At 50.3% G+C, this 21,580-nt stretch overlaps 1 protein-coding gene across 10 annotated transcripts in view; it reads left to right on the top strand.

Moving 5' to 3' along the window:
• ZNF618 (zinc finger protein 618) overlaps nucleotides 1-21,580 on the top strand; it is a 167,156-nt gene that overhangs the window by 88,256 nt on the left and 57,320 nt on the right. For 7 of the 10 annotated variants that reach the window (XM_027727098.2, XM_027727095.2, XM_027727092.2 and 4 more), the window contains exons 4-6: nucleotides 2,859-2,954; nucleotides 6,048-6,125; nucleotides 13,413-13,451. In XM_027727098.2, coding sequence (XP_027582899.1) covers nucleotides 2,859-2,954; nucleotides 6,048-6,125; nucleotides 13,413-13,451 — 213 coding nt within the window. The remainder of the gene's footprint in view (nucleotides 1-2,858; nucleotides 2,955-6,047; nucleotides 6,126-13,412; nucleotides 13,452-21,580) is intronic. The other 3 variants (XM_027727101.2, XM_027727096.2, XM_027727099.2) reach the window with 1 other exon arrangement.

The following is a 21,580-nucleotide window of genomic DNA, read 5'->3' as shown; positions in this document are numbered from 1 at the left end:
CTCAGGATATTCTCTGATTCTATACTGTCCCTATGGAGAGCACTGGGGACAGGCTGGTTCAATGTATAGGCACCATGGGGAGAGGGACACATTGATGTACCAGTCAACAAGTGGTGGTTGAAAGCTGTATAACTGAAGAACTTGTGTCTGGAAGAGCCTTTTCAAATGAAACACATATCATACTGGTTATTTTATTGACTGGTGCTGGGTTTCTTTAAAGGCCACTTGGTCCTGAGGCCATGGCAGTTGGTGGCCAATTCCTCTGTGAAGAGCCCTGTAAGTGCCTCTGTTTATCTGCTGCTCACATAACTCTCGTTTGTTGGGGAGGTGGCTCTAAAGAACTTTTTTGTTTGGCCACCAAATCCTGTGCTCTGTGTGCCCAGATAGCAGTTCCTTCTGGTTCCTTGCACTGGCTCCCAGGTCTGATCCCCTCCATTCCCCTGCAGAAACCACACACAGGCACCATTTCCATCACTGCAGACACTGAGGTAATTCACCCAAGAAACATCACAGAATCTCAGAATATGTTGAGTTGGAAGGGACTCACAAGGATCAGTGAGTTCAGCTCCTGGCCCTGCAAAGGCCCATCCCCAAGGGTCACACCCTGTGCCCCAGAGGATCATCCAAACCCTCCTGGAGCTCTGGCAGCCTTGGGGCTGTGCCCACTGCCCTGGGGAGCCTGGTCAGTGCCAACCACCCTCTGGGGGAAGAACCTTTTCGTGAGATCCAACCTGACCCTGCCCTGACACAGCTCCAGTCCATTCCCTGGGTGCTGTCCCTGGTCCCCCCAGAGCAGAGCTCAGTCCCTGCCCCTGCTCTGCCCCTCCCCAGGGAGCTGGAACTGCCATGAGCTCTGCCCTCAGTCTCCTCTTCTCCAGCTGAACACCCCAAGTGCCCTCAGTGTCCTCCCCCGGCTTCAAATCAAGGCCCTTCCCCATCCTCGTTGCCTCCTTTGGACACTCTCTAATGGCTTCAGCTCTTCCTTCCATTGTGTCCCCCCAGACTGCCCCAATATTGCAGGGGAGGCCGCCCCAGGGCAGAGCAGAGCGGGACAAGCCCCTCCCTGGATCCTGCCCCCTCTGCCCCACGGGCCATTTCAGCTGCTGTGCTGGAGCAGCCCGAAGGTGTGAACTGCTGATGCCACTGGTGCCTCCTGACTCTGGAGCAAAGCCTTTGTGCTCTCTATTGCTGCACTTGCAGGAGTTTTTCTCCCTGAAGCCTCTCTCGTGGTGTGATCTGGAGCCCTGGGTGTGAATCATTTCTGCTGTGCAGACAGGCAGGGCTTTGGGAGGATTTTATTCGCCTTCACTGGGGAAGCCAAGATTGGAGGTGTCGAAAGTGGTTATTTTTTATAGTAATTCCTGCTGAAGTGGTGAACTGTGTGTGAATGAATTCCTCTGTGTGGAATTGCTGCCCCTCTGTCTCCTCTCAGGGGGTGCTGGGGACAGTTGGTTCAAGGGGGAATGCATTGTCTGAGCTGGGCCCATGGTGCTGGAGGCTCAGGGCACACATGGCTCCCAGTGACAGCTTTCCTGGGGGCTCAGCCTCAGAAGTTGGCTGAAATACACATTGCAAGATTTATGTCTCTTTTCTGAGTCACATCTCCTCAGGAGCCTGCTATATTTATATTTTTAGTTGTTACTTGGAGCAATTTATAACAGGGATTCCCAGCTCAGTTGCTGCTATTCCCTTGCAGTATTTTCATCACATTAGGCCTTGTGTCTGCTGCCTCCTGTTTGTTTACATATTCACATGTCTCTCCTGGCACTTTGGACTACTCCAGACTCTGTTTCCATCCATCTGGGGCAGCCCAAACCCTGTGGTGGCTGGAAGTGGCTGCAGTGGAGGGGGATGGGTGGTGACAGTGGCCACAGTCCCCCAGCTGAAGAGCCAGTGCTCTATGTGGGTTTGGACCATTTCCCTTTCAGCTGCTTTTCCACAGTTCTTGCAATCCCTTGGGATCCCCCTTTGGCATCCCAAGCAGAGAAATCCATCGGAGAGGTTGTCCTAACCTGGGCCCAGTCTGCAGCAGATGCTGCTGCTGTGAATCCCCCGTTCCTCCCCTGCACCCACCTGTACCCCCACGGTCCCCCTGGCTCTCCCTGTCTCAGGGGGTGTTCCTGCCCTGCACAGATCAGAGATGCCATATTTCCTGTTCTTTTCTTCTTTCTTCTTGCAAGCCTCACGCCCTGGCCCCGAGCCAGGGTCATTTGAAGAACCCCAACACATGGACATTTCTCAGGGCAGGAGTGTCAGGGCAGAGAGGCAGAGAAGTCCCACCATGGGGCTGCTTGGAGAGGAGAGGAAGAGCAAAAGGCACTTGTGCTGTAAATCAGGAGAAAGGGAGGAGAGTGTTTGTCAGATGTGGACCATTTCCTAATGCTGGGAATACCATCAGGTCAGTCTGTGTGTTCTGGAGGAGTGCGTTATCAGGAGAAATTTCATACAAGACTGCTTAAGCTCTCAGTCTGGGCTGTGCTTTACAAGAAACATTTTGGAGAGGACTTTTCAAGTAATGCTTTCAATCAGAAATGTTTCTGACACAGTGAAGAGAGAATCCTTCTGCTTTGAGACTTTCTCTCAAGTGTCACACGCACGGGCTGGGTTCCTGCCGTGGTGCTGATTCTCAGTGCTGAGCTGTTCAGCATACAGAATTCAGGAGCACTTTCGATGCTCCCTAGTGAAGTAAAATAGTGCTGCAGAAGCCTTAAGAAATTCTGCGTGACCCCTGACATCTTGTTAGTGAGCCACAGGGACAGATGGGGCTTGGAAATTTTTAATAGGCTTCAGCCATCATTATTCTTTGGAAATGCATCCACTTTAAGGGCTTTTTTCTGATTTCTTTTTGCACAATTTAGATGGAAAAGCAGTGGAACGTGGCTCTCCTGTTGGATATACACGAAATCGATATTCAGGGACGTGGATTTTTGACCATGCATTGAGATACACAGCCGGTATGTGATGGAAGGGTGTGAAAGTCTAACCAGGGATCAGGGAGCAAGGGAAAGCTCTGGATGCAACAGGTGTGTTGCCCAAATTCCAGCTGTGAGGCTCGGGAAAAGCCTGGCACCAACTAACCGAAAAGCTTCCCCATCTCCCCTCCTACTACAACCAGCTTTAACCTGCATGACACATCCTGATGTGGACAAAGTCTGAGACAGACCCCGGCCATGGTGGTGCCCGAGGCCACACGGGCGTGTTCTTTGCAAGGCCTTAACACACAGCAGTGTCTTATTTCCTTCACTTCATCCTTCCTCCACTCTAATAACATCTTTTTTGTGGTAAGTCACCCTTCCTTTCTCTACTGTGACGATCTGTGTGCTGAGCACACAGTTGTGGCTGTTGAGTTGTCTCTCAGAGCCTGCAGGACTTCAGGTCTGTAACACACCTCCCTCACACCCTCCACACACTCAGTGTCCTCCTGGGGCACTGCTCTACCATCCACAGGTAGGAGGGGGGTAGAGATGTCCCCCTTTGAGGATGACTCCAGCCTTCCCTGAGTTGCACGTGAGACCTGGGTGCTTCAGTGCATCTGCATAAAAGCCAAGGGACACGTGGTCCCTCTCCTGCCCTTGTTTTCCAGCACAGCCCCTGCCTGAGGGCTGCAGCACCATTTGGGTTTGCATTGGAGAGGGAAAGCACTGCACAGTTACCTGTACAGGTGATACTCGTGGAGAACTTCTGCAAGACCAAACACATTTATGTGCCATAGGCTATATCCAGAGGAAGGGGGAAATATAAGAAAAACAGAGAAAAAAATTCAGCCTAGAGCCCCTCACTCTGTTTGACCTGTTTTCATAGACTCATAGAACCATAGAATGCTTTGGGATGGAAGGGACCTGAGCATGGGCAGGGACACCTTCCACTAGACCAGGTTGCTCTAAGTCCCATCCAACCTGGCCTTGGACACTTCCAGGGATGGGGCAGCCACAGCTTCTCTGCCCAACCTGTGCTGGGGCCTCCCCACCCTCACAGAGAACAATTCCTTCCCAATATCCCATCTAGCCCTGCCCTCTGGCAGTGGGAAGCCATTCCCCTTTGTCCTGTCCCTCCATCCCTTGTCCCAGGTCCCTCTCCAGCTCTCTTGGAGCCCCTTTAGGCACTGGAAGGAGCTCTCAGCTCTCCCTGGAGCCTTCTCTTCTCCAGGTGAACCCCCCCAGCTCTCCCAGCCTGGCTCCAGAGCAGAGGGGCTCCAGCCCTCTGATCAACTTAGTGGCCTCCTTGGACTTGTTTGAGCTTTTCCCAGTGCTCCATGTGCAGCCAGCTCTGTGTTGGGATGTGGGTGGGCATCACTCATGTTCCTCTGTTGGTTCATCTGACCCTCAGCTTTGCCCAGGGCTCCTGGTTTTAGGGCCAAGTGAGGGTGAGTGCACTCGTCTGCTGGCTGTGCTGCTTCAGGGCTCCAGCTGGAATAGCTTTCAGGAAAGAATTTTGGAGGTTGGTGATGAAAATAATCAGTCCTTGAGCGTGGAAAATGAGGGCTGGCAGGTGCTGCCAATTCACTGATAGCCAGGATTTCATGTGGGAAAGACTGTGTGGAGTGACCACAGGTGATGACTGTCCCATATATGTGTATCTGGATATAAACCACAGTGAGCTATGATAATAAAAATGCTCTGGAGCAGATCAGACACAGTGAACTGCCTGTGCTATCAGTGGATCTGAGTATTTTCTCAGATGTGTGCTCTGGTGTATCCGACTGTGGCAAATGGCCTCTTCCAGCATCAGGGACAAAGCAGCCTCCAAAGCTCACAAGATATTCCTGAGTGATGCCAGCAATGAAGGACAGGGAATTCAGGGCTGTTACAGACTGAAAGAAGGGTTGTTTTCTTCCCAAGCTGTAGAATAGGACGTGGGAAGGGGAAAAGGGACCGTGGGTATAACATGTTCAAACAACATGTTGATTTTGTTCCTGGCAAGAGCTCACTTTGAGTAGCATCAGGTAAGTTCTGCTGTGAGATGCTGGTTGGGAATGTTTATTTGGATATGTGTGTGAATGTTCTTGTTTATGGCTCATCCCTGAGTTTGACTGTCTGGCATGGTCAGGAAAAGACTGTTTCAAGGTTGTGTGAGGAAGCATCCATGGAAATGAAACACTGTGTTCACAAACCACGTTCAGCCCTTTTTTCTCCCACCTCCTCTTCAGTAAGTGCTGCTCTTGCCCTCCTGAAGAGCACTGAGGGGATCCCAGTTCAGTAGCTGCTGGGGGACAGCTAAGAAAAGCAATGCATTGTGCAAATGAGAGCTTGGGAGGTGAATTTATAGCCTGTCCACTGAAGTGGAGTGGGAAAAAAAGAGGTTGAATCAACTGAAATAACAAATCTGAGGAAATTTCTGTCTGCCTGTTCAATAAACAGAAGAGCCTAAATCCATGGCATAATTTCATCATTACAAATGGTTCTCCCAGCTCTGCTCCTCTGGGTTCATTTCAAATGACTGTTTGCAGATGTGTGTTTTCTGGAATTAGAGACACAAATTGAGAAGAGAGACTACTGTGGTCATGTGCTTTTCCTTAAAAAGGGCAAAAGTTCTATTTGTATCTATTTGGTTTCCTCTGGGTGGATATTTACCAAATCTCTGTGGGTTTCTTGGGAAATTTGTAAGTTGTGCATTTCTTGAGAAATTTTGTAAACTCCTTGCCTCAAGATAACATATTGCCTTCTTTTTTCAGTTGAAAAGCTTTTTTTCCCAGCTAGCAGGAACTTACTGAAAAGTAATTCAAGGTTATTTCTGTCCATAGGAAACATTAGTCATTATTATAAAATTATAAGTCAGGCTATTTTGAGAGTGGCACTTTCACGTTAGCAAAGTTGAAAAGATACTCTAAAAATGTAAGTTCAGGGTAATATGCTAAGGAATCTTAAATAAGGCTGAAAAAAGAATAGAGTCTGGGATAGTGATTTCCTGCATTTATCTCCATGAACCTTCCAAGAATGACTTTGCTGCAAACTGCATTCTTTTGCCCACAGTGTATGGATTAGTGTGTGGGGAGGCTGTTTTTCCTGATCTAATGTGGTGATGTATTTCTTCTCTTTCTTGTTTTTCAGGGTCTTATGAGTGTGGAATATGTGGGAAGAAATACAAGTATTACAACTGTTTCCAGACCCACGTGCGAGCACACAGAGGTATCTCACTGCTGCTCAGATCTCTGGGAATCCTGGGGTAACACGCAGGTTCAGGGACTATGAAGCTGTGCCAGGGCAGGGTCAGGTTGGATCTCAGGCAAAGGTTCTTCCCCCAGAGGGTGGTTGGGCACTGACCAGGCTCCCCAGGGCAGTGGGCACAGCCCCAAGGCTGCCAGAGCTGCAGGAGGGTTTGGACAAAGCTCTGAGGGACAGGGTGGGATTGTTGGGGTGTCTGTGCAGGGCCAGGAGCTGGACTGGATGATCCTGGTGGGTTCCTTCCAGCTCAGGAGATTCTGTGATTTTATGTCTAATTTCAGGAAGATCTTGAAGGTTTCTCTGCACCTTCCCTGGTCACCAGTAAAGCTTTAGGTGGCCCATTGAGAGGATAAACTTTGGGGTTGTCTCAGCTTTGTGTCTCTCTACTCCAGTGACATTTCTTCCAAGGTCAGGGGCAGCTGCTGTGTGTGGTGCAGTGTTTCCTGCACAGGGCTCTCGGGGACATCGCTGTGTGCTGGGGGAGCTGCAGATCAGGAAGGTTGTCCTGGCAGGTTCCACACACTGAGTGTGGTGGCATCTCCCCGAGGTGCTCCGTGCTCCTGCCCTGCTGGGTGTTTCAGCCATCCCCGATAAGTCAGGATGGGAGGATAAAAGTCAGATATGCTGCTGTATTTTTATGTTGAAACCAAAATGCTCCTTGAGTTCCCCCCATGCTCCTGCTGTCAGCTGAGGTCACTTCCCCAGTGCACTGTGTAGCTGAAATGTCTCGTGCTTAGTCAGGAATGGCTTTATTTGAATTTTCTGTAAGACTGGACAATCCGATGTTGCTTAATTGCAGAAATGTGAAAGTTTGTGGTGGTTTGTACAAGTTTGCAGGATTTGGAGAACTGCATATCTGAAATACCAGAACAACAGGGACTGAAAAGCAGCTCCTGAGCTTTCCAGTGGGTTTATTTTCTGTCCCCTGAGGTGAGCACTGAAGTCTGTGTGTCAGCCTGGCAGGAGCATCTGCTTTAGCTCCTCTGTTTTAACCAGCAATGTTAGTACTGCTGGAATGTCTAAAGGAGCATAAAGAGAACTCCCAGTGAAAAGTTTGAAAATCCAGGGATAATCAAGGCTAATGCAATATTAGATTTTAAATGCATAAACTCTCAGAAGTCAGCACATGCCCAGCTGAGAAGGGAACGTGTGTCCTTAATTGCTCAGAGTTTGTCACAATCTCTCACATGTCCCTTAACTGCATGTTCCTCGTGTGCTGTTTAATATCACAGAGCTGCCTCAGTACCCTTAGATACACACTGAATTGTTTTCCAGTGCTGGTATTTCTTTTCTAAATACCAACAAAATTCCTGAAAGTCCTTTAAATGTAACTAAGTAGCTTCACTCTGCAGATTAAGGAAAAAAATCCCTAAAATAATAGGGATATGCTTTCGCATTACATCACAGCATTGCAATAATTTTGCAGTAATAATTGCAGTATTTAAATTTGGGACAAGGATGGCTTTTATTTTACTTCTCTTCCCCACGCACTATGGGATCTTTAATTTGGGTGGAATTTTAGGAGCTCTGTTAGTATGAGATCACCTCCTAGTGTGTGATCCAATTGATTTGTATTTATTTATATTTGATAATGAAATTAAGCTATATATTAAATTATCTGTATGCATCAACCTGTACAATTGATATCCATGGTTTTGACATGAACTCAGTGGAGACATGACTTTACTTTTGCTCCCAAAGCTTTTGTCATGTGTAGCTGTAGAAGAGGGAAATTTTCAAAATTTTGAAAGTGGAAATCTATCAGTAATTTTCACATCAGTGGTGGAGAAACAGAATTTAGATATACTTATGATACTTAGAAAATATTTTATGTTGGTGTAAATGGATGCATGTAGTGTAACATTTAAAGTGCATTTGCATTGCCTTAAGACAATAAAAATCCAAGCGAGGTATTTATTCATATACACTCTGCAGCAAGAACTCAAACTGCAAACATGCTGCAGCTCTGGAAGTGGGATTTTCCCAGGATCAGATCCTGAGCTGCAAGTAAAGTGGTGGGACAGTGTGTGACCTGTCTGCAGACGAATAACCTGCCAGAGAAAGGGCATGTAAAGGAAGGGCAGGAAAAAGAAGGAAGAGTTCTCTGGAGGAAAGCCCTTTGTGATATTACCCAGTGAGACCTGTACATGGACTGTACCAGGAACAGTGCTGGAATAGCACAGGACTGCAGGAGTGACAGGAACTTTTGTGAAAGACGCTTTTATTGCCCCACTTCATGGAGGAGAAGAGGCCTGTGCTGCCCCGTCGTGACACAGGTGGGATAACGTGGCGGTGACACTGCACTGGGGGTGTCACTGGGGGTGTCACTCTGCACGCTGCAGGTTTTCACAGCCTTGGATAAAGCACTGGCAGTCCAGCTCTCCCAGGGCTGCTTTCCTCGAAGCACTGGAATGTGAGCTCCCTTGGCCCATTAAGTGCAGTTAATCAGCTGCCAGAAACTCCAATCCTGAATCCTGCAGTCTTTTCTTTTTCCTGGGCAAGGGAGGAGTTGTGCTGCACTGGCAGGACCTGGCATTCCCTCTTTGCAGGATGGATTTTCTGAGTGTCATCCGTGGCTTCCCTGAGGTCTGAGCCACCCATCAGTCCCCGAACATCTGCCTTTCCCGAAGGTTGGACTGATCCTGGGAAACTCACCAGCTCAGCATCAGAGAGGGAGAGCAAACATAGGCCCCTCTTTCTTCTCTTTAGGTGCTTCCTTCCAGGGCTTTTTGGGCATTCCAGCAGAAATCCCTGCTGTTTGGGATTTGCTGTAGGATACAGCTCTTCCCCTTGAAGAGTCCTCTACTCTCTGCTTCCTTCTGGGGCTCCCATGTCACTAAGGGGCCTTGACCAAGCCCTGGGTTGATCCTGCAGATGGACAGAGTGGGTGATACAAAAGGTTCAGCCCACGGGGGAACAGATACACTGGAGCTGATCTGGTTTGGACCTTTGGGGCAGAACAAAACATCTGTCTTTCCAGCACCACTGTCACCACTCAGTGACACAACAGCTGGGCCCAGGATGGGAGGTTTGGTGGTCTCCAGTTGTTCTTGCTCTGAACTGAGCTGGTTTTTGAGTGCAGTGCCCAGTGTGGAGCTGTGGCAGGGCAGCCTGGGGCTCACAGCTTGTGGCCAGCATGGGGGGATGGTCTGTTGCCCTCTGCTCATGCAGTTTATCTGTCCTTGTCCACCCTGTGCAGAACTTATGTGTCTTCTCATCCTTTGAGCTGTTTGGTTCCACATGAAGAGTCTTGCACTGGCAACATCTTTTTTTTCTTTGTAATGAGCGTTTTTTTGAGGAATTTTCTATATTTTTTTTTATAACTGCTCCTGCCTCTTCTCTAGCTCTCCGTGGCAGACAGGCTGGTTGGACGTCACCTGTGTTCTTTAGGCTGATTTCTTCCTTGTCTGCCTTCAGGAACAAGGGAGTTTATATTGGAAAACTGGGTATTTTCTTAGTTTACTGAGCTTTCCCTGTGGTGCTCACCATTGGCTGGAGAATTTCGGGCAGCAGTTGATCTCCTGGCAGTTTGCAAGTGCAAACTTTGGGACATTAGGATGGTTTAGTTCCTGTTCTGCTTTCCTCTGAAAGCTGAGATGCAGGCACAGAAATCCCCATGTCAGGGCTCTGCACAGGGCCAGAAACGTAGGTAAGAAATTTCCTCACTACATTTTATCAAGGAAGAAAGTTCCTTCCCCTTTTGCCTCCCCAAAACACACCAATAAAATAAAAAAGAAACCTAACAACAAAAGTTATGTTGTGGAGCTGAAAGGCTCCTTTGTGAGCTGATGCCTGCAGGATCACGGCTCCTTCCTCCTGCCGAGCTGCTGGAGTTCAGCTGGAGCAGAGGGGCTGCACATTCCTGGTGCTGATGGAAGGCTCTGTCCCAAATGTTACCGCTTCGCCTACACGCAACCCAGGGCTTAAAAATGTTTTGCTTACAGTGCTTTTATTTTAGCTGTGTGGGGTTTTTCAAGTCATTAAAAGGTTTGGATTGCCTTCAGGAGTTAGTCAGCTAGAAAGTTCTGCTTTGTACGGTTGGGTCGTGTTTGAGCAACATGAGCAGCAAAACATCCGCATGTTTTGAGTCAGGAAAATTATTTCACTTTTAGATAACTCAAAAAAAAAGGCTGAAATTGCTTTATTAGACTTTCAAACAGTAAATTTATAAACTTCTGGGCTGAGGCCAAGCAAGGGAGATTTTTACCCAAAGAAGAATTCTTCAGAAAGCAAAGAAAGAAAATAGCAAGGCTCGAGTTTAACCCTCGCAGGATATCTCACCTCTGGCCCAAGAATTGGTGGAAGTTCTCTGCTTCCAGATAAGCCTTTCTGGGCTGAATGATGATTTTGCTCAAGTTGTTTTCCATTATTATTTATTTACATTATTTAGTTGTTGCACTACCCCCCTCCAAACCCATCAGCTCCCAGTGTCCTCCCCGCGTGGCTGTGCCAGCCGACAGCTGAGCTGCCCTCACCAGAACAGACGCCGAACACACCACACTGGGACTGAGTTCTTCAGGCCAAGCTTCTAGTTTCACCAGTTGTTAAAAAGCTTCTCAAAGCTTTGAAAGTTTCAGATTAATGTTTTCCAAGAATGGGTTCTGCTCAATGCAAAAAAATATGAAAAGGAAGATGACTCATTCAGATGGTGAATATGGAAAAACGCTTTTTTCCAAAGCGGACATTTTTGGAGTCTGAGTTAGAGCAGTTCTGTCACTGAGTGGATTTTGAGGTGAGAAGTAGAAAATTCATAGCGAAATAACCATCCCTGAGTAGAAAGGTTGTTCCTGAGCTGTAGGCAGTTGGGGTTCACTTGTTTGCTTATCTACTACTGAAAAATCAGAGGATTTTGAGGAGGTCCTTTGCCCTCTGCTCTGCATCCCAAGATCCATTTTTTCCTGTGCACATTTCCCAGTCTGCAGCAGATATTCATATGAGACTGAGAAATTTTCTTGGGACATAGGAGTTAACTTGCCTATTTTGCAGCTCCCCTGCCCACCTCCCTACTCTTACTGACTTTTACAACTTCTCAGAAATTGGTCTTTTGTCTCAGAGCTGTAATTACTTGGTCTCAGCCCAAAGGTGATGCAGAGCAGGCATTAGGGGATTTTTAGTTCGGCATTTTTTAATTCAGGAAGACTTTGTTCTGTCTTATGACTAACAACATTTCTTAGCACAGTTCAGAAACAGCTGCTTCTTAAACCTTTGTGTGTTGCCTGATTCTTGTTAAATTTGACTAAAGTACTTTTTAAAGCTATTTAAATAGTGCATATTTTTGTGGTGTATTTATGCCATTGCTTGTGAATGCCAGGACAGCATTTTGCAGAAATCCATTGTGTCATAGCTGCTTTTCCTTGAGTGATAGGTGGGAATTCATACAAGTAGCAGCTGTGAAAAAATCCAGGGCTTTGCTGTCAAGGTTCTGCATCTGATACTGAGGATTTCTGATCTGGCCCCTCAGTTTATGAAATTATGCCAAATTAATATCGTTGCCTAGAAAAATGATCTAATCAGGCAGGTTAATCAAGTAGAAATGTACAAATTCACAAACCCACAATCATTTGTTTTTATTAATTTTAAGAAATAGGGAAAATAAATGCAAACAGTGTTCATTACTTAAGGTTGCGAATTTTAAATTCAAAAATGCTGTGCCATTCCGCAGCTGTGGTTTCCAGAGGAGCACAAGCATGATTCCAAGAGACATATGGAATATTTTGCAACGTAGTTATGTTATTAGATAATGTGACATACAGTATATGCAATTTAGGATGAATATGAAACACTTCAAAATGGCTTGGAAATCCTAATTGTTTATGATCCTTGACTTGTAACTTTGGGTTTTGTTTTCCAGCTTATAGCTTTGCCCATTGCATTCATTTAAGGCTTGAACATGATCTGTGGTCTGTGCTTCTTGCAGTCTCAGCCACAGCAAAGGGAGCTTTTTCTCCCATCTTTCCACATCTGTCTTCAGTAAGACCAGGACAGAATCGCCCTGGGGGGAATCTCATGGCCTGTATCCTGTAGTGGCTTTGCCATGGCTGGGGAGGGGAGGCTGAGCTGGCTGCACTGTTCACTGCTGGCTTTCCTTGTTGACAGCTCTTGCCCAGAAATTGCCTGTTGAAACAAGTCCAGAGGAGGCCACAGAGATGCTCTGATGGCTGGAGCCTCTCTGCTCTGGAGCCAGGCTGGAAAAGCGGGGGGGGGGGGGTTCACCTGGAGAAGAGAAGGCTTCAGAGAGACCTTAGAGTCCCTTCCAGGGCCTAAAGGGGCTCCAGGAGAGCTGGAGAGGGACTGGGGACAGGGGATGGAGGGACAGGACAAGGGGGAATGGCTTCCCACTGCCAGAGGGCAGGGCTTGATGGGATATTGGGAAGAAATTGTTCCCTCTGAGGGTGGTGAGGCCCCAGCACAGGTTGGGCAGAGAAGCTGTGGCTGCCCCATCCCTGGAAGTGTCCAAGGCCAGGTTGGACGGGGATTGGAGTAACCTGGGCTGGTGGAAGGTGTCCCTGCCCATGGCAGGGGGTGGAATGAAATCATCTCTAAGGTCCTTTCCAACCCAAGCCAGCCTGTGACTAATTGCACATGAGGTATTTCAATAACCCTTCAGTAGAAATTAGGAAGCTGATCCTCATGAACTCCTTTAATGACAGTGGGGCTGTTGAGATGTGTCTGTCCAGGCCCTACACTCCCCATCCAGGGCCCCTCAGCCAGGGCACAGCAGGAGCTGGGCTGGGCCAGGAGGGAGGGCAGGGGGAGCAGGCAGCCCTCTCACCCCACACCTCCCCACAGCCCTCTCAGGGCTCCCTGAAGCCCTTCAGAGCAGGGCCAGGGTAGGGATGTCCCTTCAGCCATCCCATGTTGACCCCAGGTCCCAGTGACAGCCTGGGGAATCAGAGCCCCGGGTTATGAGGCTCCTCCAAAGGACCAGGTTGGACGGGGCTTGGAGCAGCTGGTCTAGTGGAAGGTGTCACTGCCATGGCAGGGGGTGGACCGAGACGGTCTTCAAGGTCCCCTTCCAGCCCAAACCAGTGTGTGATTCTCTGGCCGCGGGCAGCTGCGGTTTAACACCGAGCCCTTGTTGGCGGGGTCGGGCCCCGCAGCCCCGGTGAGCCCTCACCGCCCGCTCCGTGCCGTCAGGGCCGCCATGTGGGGCAGAGCCGCGGCCGGAGCAGAGCGAGGGAGCGAGCGAGGCAGTGCTCGGGCCCGGGGAAGCGCGGCCGCGGATCTAAGCGCAGCTCTTTCTCTTTGCAGACACCGAAGCTGCCTCAGGGGAAGGAGCCTCACAAGGCAGTAAGTACAGCGGGGCGTGAGGGGGCCGCGGGCTGGCGGGGCCGAGACCCCGCGGGGCCGGGGCGGTGGCGGGGCCGTCCCGCAGGCGGCCGGCAGGGGGCGGCCCCGCCGCGGAGATGGCGGCGGCGGGAGGCGGCGGGGCAGGGCGGGCACGGCGGGTCCCGGGCACGGCAGCCCCTCGCGGCTCGGAGCCCCTCAGGGCACGGCGGGTCCCGGGCACGGCAGCCCCTCGCGGCTCGGAGCCCCTCAGGGCACGGCGGGTCCCGGGCACGGCAGCCCCTCGCGGCTCAGCAGCCCAGGCGGTTGTCGTCGTCCCCCCGCCGTGAGGGCAGCGCGGTGCCTCGGCAGCCGCCCGGTGGGTGCTGTGAGGGGACCGTGAGCAGAGCTCCTCTGCCTCGGCCCCCGGGGCAGGGCACTGCCAGCCTCTCCAGTGGCGTCAAGCCTTGTAGGATTTTTAAACCCTATAGCTGCAGTTCTGGGGGGCTGTGCCAGCCCCGGGGAAGGACAACCAGAGCTGGCCCAGTGCTGAGCGGACCGAGGCAGCGGGGAAGAGGTGGCAGCGAGGGGAGCTGGGGTCATGGTCCCTGTGAGGGGTGATGGGGAGGATGGAGCTGGGCAGTTCCCAGCGACAGGAGAACTGAGAGATAATGGGCATGAAGTGAAAAGAAGAGAGGTTGAGGCTGTGTTGAAGGAGAAGCTGTCCCCCATGTTGTGGAACAGGCTGTCCAGAGGGGCTGTGTCCTGCATCCTTGGGGTTTCAACATGACCAGCCTGGATAAAATCCCAAGTAACCAGGACTGAGCTCGGAGCAGACCCAGCTTTGAGCAGGAGGTTAGACCAGAGACCTGCTGAGGTCTCTGCCCACCCTGGGTTTTGCTATGGTCATGTTAGCTGGGAGCCACAATTCCCGTTAGAAAGGTAAGTTATCAACCTTGGTGGTTACAGAGGGCAGCTTGGTAGCACCAAGCTTACCCTGGGTGGGTACCAAAATATTAGATTAATAGTAACGAAAAATAATAATTAAAAAGTACAACCGGGCCACCTTTTCTGAACTTTTTCTTCAGCCCATTCTGTGATAGGTGAAGAGCTGAAGTTAGTTTTGGGGGGGTCTTGGCTTTCTGTCTGCAAAAGGAAGCAGGACTGACTTCACTGCAGGTGGGGGATGAAGATCCTCAGCCCTGAGCCAAAACATCTCAGTAGCAACCAGCCATTAACACCGTGTGTACACACAGTGTGCCTGCTCACTGGGGGGAGCTGGGCTGTGCCCCTGAGCCTTTCGCTTGGCAGTGTCCAACTCCATGCAGGGGTTGGAGACTACTTCCCAGGCCCCTCCCTTGGTGTCTCTTTTTCAGTCAGTGCTCTGCTGCCCATTGGTGTTTTACTTATCCCAAGACTTTCCAGGCTCATCTCCTGGCTCCCTTACTCTGAATTTTGGCCGTGGGCAATGCTGTGTTCTGGGCCAGGCTTTGTGCATCCTGGGCTTGCACTTTTTTGTCCTTTTTTTTTTTTTGTACTTTTAGCCAGAGCTTGGGTAGAAGTCTCAGCTTCTGAGGAGCTGCTCTTGGGAGCAGTGGGGATGAAGCAGGGAACAGTAAGAGGGGCAGGGACTGCTTCTGTCTTCATGCAGGGCTGTCCAACGCAGAACCCCTCTCCAGTGCAGGAATTACTGCCCCCCCTTTTTACCTGCTGCACTCACTGCTATCCCAGAATAGTCTCATCTAGATAATAGAGCTGGGGGCACGACCAGGCCACCAGAGCAGGGAGACAGTGAGTGGTGGGCTGTGGGATGGAGAAGGAGGATCCACCACAGCCATGCCCCTCTGCAGGGACAGCCCAGACACATCACCTGTGTCACAGGGTGGACATGAGACTGCTCTACCAGTGCTGCTGTGTCTCACTGCAGATGGTTGTGATTTCCTGACCAGGTCATCTTCCTCTTCCCTCCTTGCTGCTGCAGTGAAACAGCTCAGCTGTCCTTTTTCCTCCTTCCCCTCTGGGGCTGGATTAAATCCCTGGCCTACCCTGGTTGTTTCTGCACATCTCTTTTTTCCAATCAATGGCTCTCTTGTTTCCTTGTCAGTCTGTTTGCTCCTCATATATTTTAGGAATTTTTTATTTATCTTTCCTTTTCTGCTATTTTTGTTTTGCCTGCTGCTCCACTGCTATTCCTCTGTGACCCGTTTGGCTGTTTACACCCTCCCTATTACAGATGTCTGTATTGTTCAGATCTTCCTCTGCTATTTCTATCTCATTGGAAACCTCTACATTCATGGTCTCTGCAGGCATGGTTTGCTGTCCTCTTCCAAAATTTCACAGTGTTTGAGGAATACAGCAAGATCTTGTTTTCTCTCATGTGCTTCTCTCTGGGGTCTGGATTGCATCCATCCTGAACTGCTGTGGGTGAGGAGTCCCATGACCAGCAGTGGTTCCCTAGCATTAGTTCACAAATCTAGAAGGGCAGGGTTTGCAAAGCTGTTCAGGTTTTCTCCATGGCGACTTTTTGGAGCCAGCTGTTACTCACAGCCACCAGTGCTCACCTAAAAAGTGTTGGTGAAGTGTTGGTGTTGTGTGTCAGGTGAGGAGACATCTCGGCAGCTGCCCGTGCAGAGCACCTGGGCTGGGTCCCAGCTTTGGTGACGGTTACCTGTGCTGTGCTCCCTGGACTTGCCCCAAGCACAACCAACTCTGGTTTTAGGAGGCAAAGTTTGAGTGTGAGAGTGAGCCGTGCCTGGGCTGTGGGGAGGATGAATGACTGACCTGGTGGGTGAGGCTGTGCTGTAACATGCCTTCAGGCTCAAAGAGCTGTGGGAAGAAGGGGCTGCTGCAGGAAGGTCTGTCCTGGCCTTCTTTTTTCCTGGGAAGAGGGGAGCCTTGGGGCAAGCTGGGATGTGGCTGAGGGCAGTTGTTTGTTTGCTGCCTGCTTAAAGAGGAGACAGTGGTGTTTAGACTTTCCAGCTGGAAAGCACTTTGAAGACTCCTTTGACAAAAAGCTGTTGCATTTAGCTGGTTATTTTCAGCCTCTGGGGTTTTTAGTCTTTAGATTGTGACTCTGGGACTCCCTTTATTTTTTTTGACCCATTCTTGAAGTAACACAGCTCTGTGGTATTGAGGAGAGAATGTGCTCATGGGGACATGGCTACATGGCTTTGGGAGGTACTTTTCTAGCCTTGGCTCAGGGTCCAAGACCAGAATTCCCACATGTAGAGAGAGGAAAACAATGCAGCCCACCATGCTAATGTGTTAATGAAGAGACTTTGACTGCTACCAACTTTGACTGGCAGAGAGGAGGAAGAGAGGAGAGTGATTTTGAAAAAAACCTGTCTATTTGATATTTCTTCCTAGGCAGGGGTGGTCAGTTTGACATCCAGGTCACTGGCTGTTCCTGTAAGAGAGTCTGGCTGTCTTTTCTGAGATGCTGAACCACCTCTGTGTTTTGCTCTGGACTTCACAAAGGGCTCAGGAAGGTGTTGGGGCCAGATCTGTGCCATCATTCTCCATGGAAATTCCAGTCATGTTTAGGAGAGTTACAAACTTTGCACAAACAGTCTCCCTGCTGCTGCTCACATACCGCAGGAAATTCTTGGCAACAGGACAGGTCACTGAATAAACTCAGGGGCAAGTGGGGGTCTGGGGCCCTGTGGCCACAGCGACACAGCTGAGGGCAGCAGCACCTGCCTGAGCAAGTGTTCGCTCAGTGCCGGGGCGTGGAGCAGGTTGTGGTCAGTGGGTTGCATTGGGTGAGTTGAGTTTGATGGATTGTATTTGGTGGGTTGTATTTGATGGGTTTTATTTGGGGGGTTGTCTGGGGTGGGTTGTATTTGGTGGGTTGTGTTTGATGGGTTGTGTTGGATGGGTTGAGTTTGATGGGTTTTATTGAGTGGGTTGTGTTTGGTGGGGTTTATTTGGTGGGTTGTGTTGGGTGGGTTGTATTTGGCGGGTTGTGTTGGGTGGGTTGAGTTTGATGGGTTTTATTGAATGGGTTGTGTTTGATGGGTTTTATTTGGTGGGTTGTGGTGGGTGGGTTGTGTTCAGTGCTCATGTCCCAGGCTGGGGACACAGTTCTAAGAGCTGGGCTGGCACCGGTGTTGGCTCAGCACTGCCCATGGAGGGCCTGTACCTGGGAGCTGCCGTTGGGTTAGGAAGAAAAGCCAGGATGGTCTCTGTGCTGACAGCCTGTTTCTGGGCACATCCCCAGCAGGTTGAGGGGAGAACGAGCTCCCACCAGCACAGCCCTGGTCTCCAGGGTGTGGTAGTCTTCACTGTTTGCAGATCTTTAACTCTGCTAGACAGGCTGGGAGAGCTGAGAGTGTTCACCTGGAGAAGAGAAGGCTTCAGAGAGACCTTAGAGTCCCTTCCAGTGTCTAAAGGGCTCCAAGAGAGCTGGAGAGGGACTTTGGACAAGAGCCTGGAGGGACAGGACAAGGGGGAATGGCTTCCCACTGCCAGAGGGCAGGGCTAGATGGGATATTGGGAAGAAATTGTTCCTTGTGAAGGTGGTGAGGCCCTGGCACAGGTTGCCCAGAGAAGCTGTGGCTGCCCCATCCCTGGAAGTGCCCAAGGCCAGGTTGGACGGGGCTTGGAGCAACCTGGGCTAGTGGAAGGTGTCCCTGCCCATGGCAGGGGGTGGGACTGGGTAGGCTTTAAGGTCCCTCCCAACCCAGACCATTCTGTAATTTTGATTCTGTGATTGTAATACTCAGGCTACTGGATTTTGGTATTATTCTTTTCTGTAGGAAAGAGGAACTTAAATACAAGAACATAACTGGCTTGCAGAGCTCAGAGGTAGACTGGGTTTTATGGTTGCCCACAAAATTAATCTGGGAGTTGTGTAAGCACCCAGGCTTTGCTCTGCATGCTCACTGCAGCTCGCTCTTACAGTGCTCTGCCTCTTGGTCCATCCTAGGGTGGAATTTGGGTTGCTCTGGCAGATGTTAATGTGACACTTCCCTAATTTCACTTTACCAGTGGCCTTTCAGCACCTGTTTGTGCAATATTAAATGTTAACAATTACAGCAGCTAGTGCTCCTTGTGCATAGTAGTTTTTTGCCTGGCTGAGCCTTGGATCACTTCACAGAGGAGTTCGGAATTCTTCAGGCAGGCAGGAAGCAGCAGGACGGAAAGAAAGGGACTTGCCAGAGGCAACCAGCGGGCGAGTGGCAAGGGAAGAAAATGCAAGTCTCTGGGCTTGCAGCCCAGTCCCTGAGTGCTACTGGGGGGATTGCAGCTCTGTGCCATGGGAAAGAAACCAGAAACAAATGCACAGAGAAATGGGAGGGGAAGGATTGCTGAAAGCTGAAGGTTTCTCAAAGTACAGCTGGTGCATTAAATTCAGGTATGTCTGGTTTAGTGATTTGGGACTTAGTGAGTGTTCCTCTTCCCAGGGGAGACATCCTGACCCTGGGGGAGCAATGCTGATTGATAGTGTGGGGGAGAGTCTTACCATTCCTGGGAACTTCAGATAAAATGCTGTTAAAAGTGAGAAGAATCAGAGCGAGGTGATTTTGGGAGCCTTGAATTCTCTCCAGGGTGTCAGTCAGGCTGGCTGTCAGAGCAGCTTCCTGACATGGGGTTTGCCCTGTTCTGTTTCCTTGGTGACACCTTTTTTGAGGAGCAGAAGAAGCAAGTTGCAGTTTAAAGCAGGCTGTGCTCACGGGCAGTGCTGGCCATGAGTGAGGTTTCTCTGTTAGACTGTTCACCTGCCACCAGCCAGTTATTCTGGGATGGGCAGGAAGACAATATGGGAAAACAGTTCCACTACAATAAACCAGTTCAACTGCTCTGCCTGCTTTCATTCCTGGGGGTGTTGCAGTTTGTTACTATGGCAATTCAGTGACATTTGCTGGAGGTCGGAAGATCACTGATGGTTGTTTTTGGGTAGATCCTGTCCTTTCTGTCTCTGTTTCCTGTGTTTCTGTACATGCAGTTCTGTTCAAAAGGCAAAGCTGGATTTTGTGCTGTTCCTCAAAAGCAGGTCCCAGTGCTCAGGCTGCCAGCAGGTCACTCCTACATGGCTCTCCAGTGACCTCCACCATTGGGAGATGCTTGAGGGCCCAGCGGACAGATCCTGTCTGGAAGCCCAGACCACCCCCACAGCCTCCTTTGCTCATGCCTTAAATTCTGGCATAAACAGGAGCAGCTGTCAGAGGACATTTATGCTCGTTGTGACCAGACCCACAGACTGACACCTCCTGGGCCAGATCCCACAAAATCCCTAGTAACATAACCTGTTTTTCCTTTGTGTCCCTTGGCCTCTGTTGTGTTGAGCCCCTTTTCCCTGCTTGCAAGTAACTTTTGAAAATCAAGATGATCATCTCACAGGTGATGATATATCCAGGTGTTTCAGACCTCCCTCAGGTTGCAGGAGGAGCAAAATGTGGTCATTGGAATCTGTCTGATGATGTTATGTCACCTCCACACAGCTCGATGAGCGGCTCTTCCCAGCCCATCGTGGTGGGAAGTTTTTCCAGAGTGGATGGGAAGTTTTGACAGTAAAGAGAGACTGTCCTGCTTGACTCTCTCTGGGGAGGAGACAGAAGTCTTTCCATATTGCCCATTGCAGGGGACAGACTGTATTTCCTGGAAAGAAAAGGATTTTCCAGAGCCCTTAGTGGTGCTGTGATGGGTCACTGGGGAGAAGGGTGTTGGGAACTGGCAGAATCAAGGGCGAGCAGCAGCCCCACGGTGCCCGAGGCAGCAGCACAGGGGGAGAGGGGCTGTGTCCGAGCCATGGCCAGCAGTGCTGTACCCCCCACTCAGGCTGGAGCTCCCTGTGGAGCAGGAGTGTCCTGTGGAGCAGGATCCAGTGGCAGCTGGCAGAGCACAGCCCCAGTGCTGAGCTGAGGAGCAGCCTCTCCCATGCCCTGCACAGCACAGCAAAAGGCCTGTGGGCTCCCTCTCCTCTCCCACAGAGAAGGTGGGTTTCAGCTGGGCTTTACTGAGGGCTGAAAAAGCGCTCCCCCATAGTCAGGGGAACATGGCACGTGCAGGGGTCAGTGAGGGTCTTCCTGGAGGAGCTGCCCAAGTTTGGGATCCCGCTGTGGGGGGTACTGGAAAGGCTCAGGGCCTGCTGCAAGGCACTGACCTGAGTTAACTGGGTCATGAGGCTGGATGTGAGGGCCTGCTCATTCACAGTAGCCACTGACTGCTTGTGAAACTAGAGTTCCTGACTCTGAGCTAGCATGGGAATGCACTTTTCCTTCTAGTCATCTCAGGAGGAGACTTCTTGCACAAAGGCAGGGGAAAAATGACTAGATTGAATTGTATCAGCAGTTGTACCAACCATGGTGGGGCTGCAGGCCCAGGGCAGTGCCCACCCTGCTGTGCTGGGCACTGCTGAGGCCCCACCTTGAAACCTGGGGTCAGTTTTGGGCCCCATCACGACAAAAAAGACATTGAGGGGCTGGAGCGTGTCCAGGGAAGGGAATGAGGCTGGGAAGGGTCTGGAGCACCAGGAGCAGCTGAGGGAGCTGGGGGGGGCTCAGCCTGGGGAAAAGGAGGCTCAAGGGGGACCTTCTGGCTCTGCAACTCCCTGACAGGAGGGGGGAGCTGGGAGTGGGGGAGGGCTGAGCTCTGCTTCCAAGGAACAAGGGACAGGACCAGAGGAAATGGCCTCAAGTTCCTCTGAGAGGTTTTAGGTTGGATATTAGGGAAATTTTCTTCATAGAAAAGGTGGTCAGGCACTGGCACAGCCTGCCCAGGGCAGTGGTGGAGTCGCCATCCCTGGAGGTGTTCAAGTGTAGATGTGGCACATGGGTTAATGGGTTAATTAACCCATGTGGTACATGGGTTAATGGTGAGCTTTGCAATGCTGGGTTAATGGTTGGACTCCAAGGTCTTTTCCAACATAAATGACTCGGTGATTCCTCAACCCCTCAGGCATGAGGCCTTTCCCAGTGCTTTCCCTTCTAGCCCCAGGGGGGCCTTTGCACCAGCAGCCCATCCTAGCTTCTCTTTCCTGCAATTAATCCAAAGTAATCTTTCCTTCTGTGGCCAGACTTGATCACCTTCCCAGTTTATAGCAACTTTTTTGTGTATTACGTGTTGCTCTCCTTGTTCTGGTTGTGTTTATACATTGGAGGTATGGTTTGTGTAATGGAAGGTTCATACAGGTACTGGATCCTACAGAGAGA

This window comes from Pipra filicauda, unplaced genomic scaffold (genome assembly GCF_003945595.2).
Source record: "Pipra filicauda isolate LSUMZ 115617 unplaced genomic scaffold, ASM394559v2 scaffold333_size800053_pilon, whole genome shotgun sequence".
In the NCBI taxonomy this organism is placed as follows: Eukaryota; Metazoa; Chordata; class Aves; order Passeriformes; family Pipridae; genus Pipra; species Pipra filicauda.
The sequence above is the reverse complement of the archived record's forward strand: the minus strand, read 5'-3'. Positions and strand labels throughout refer to the sequence as shown.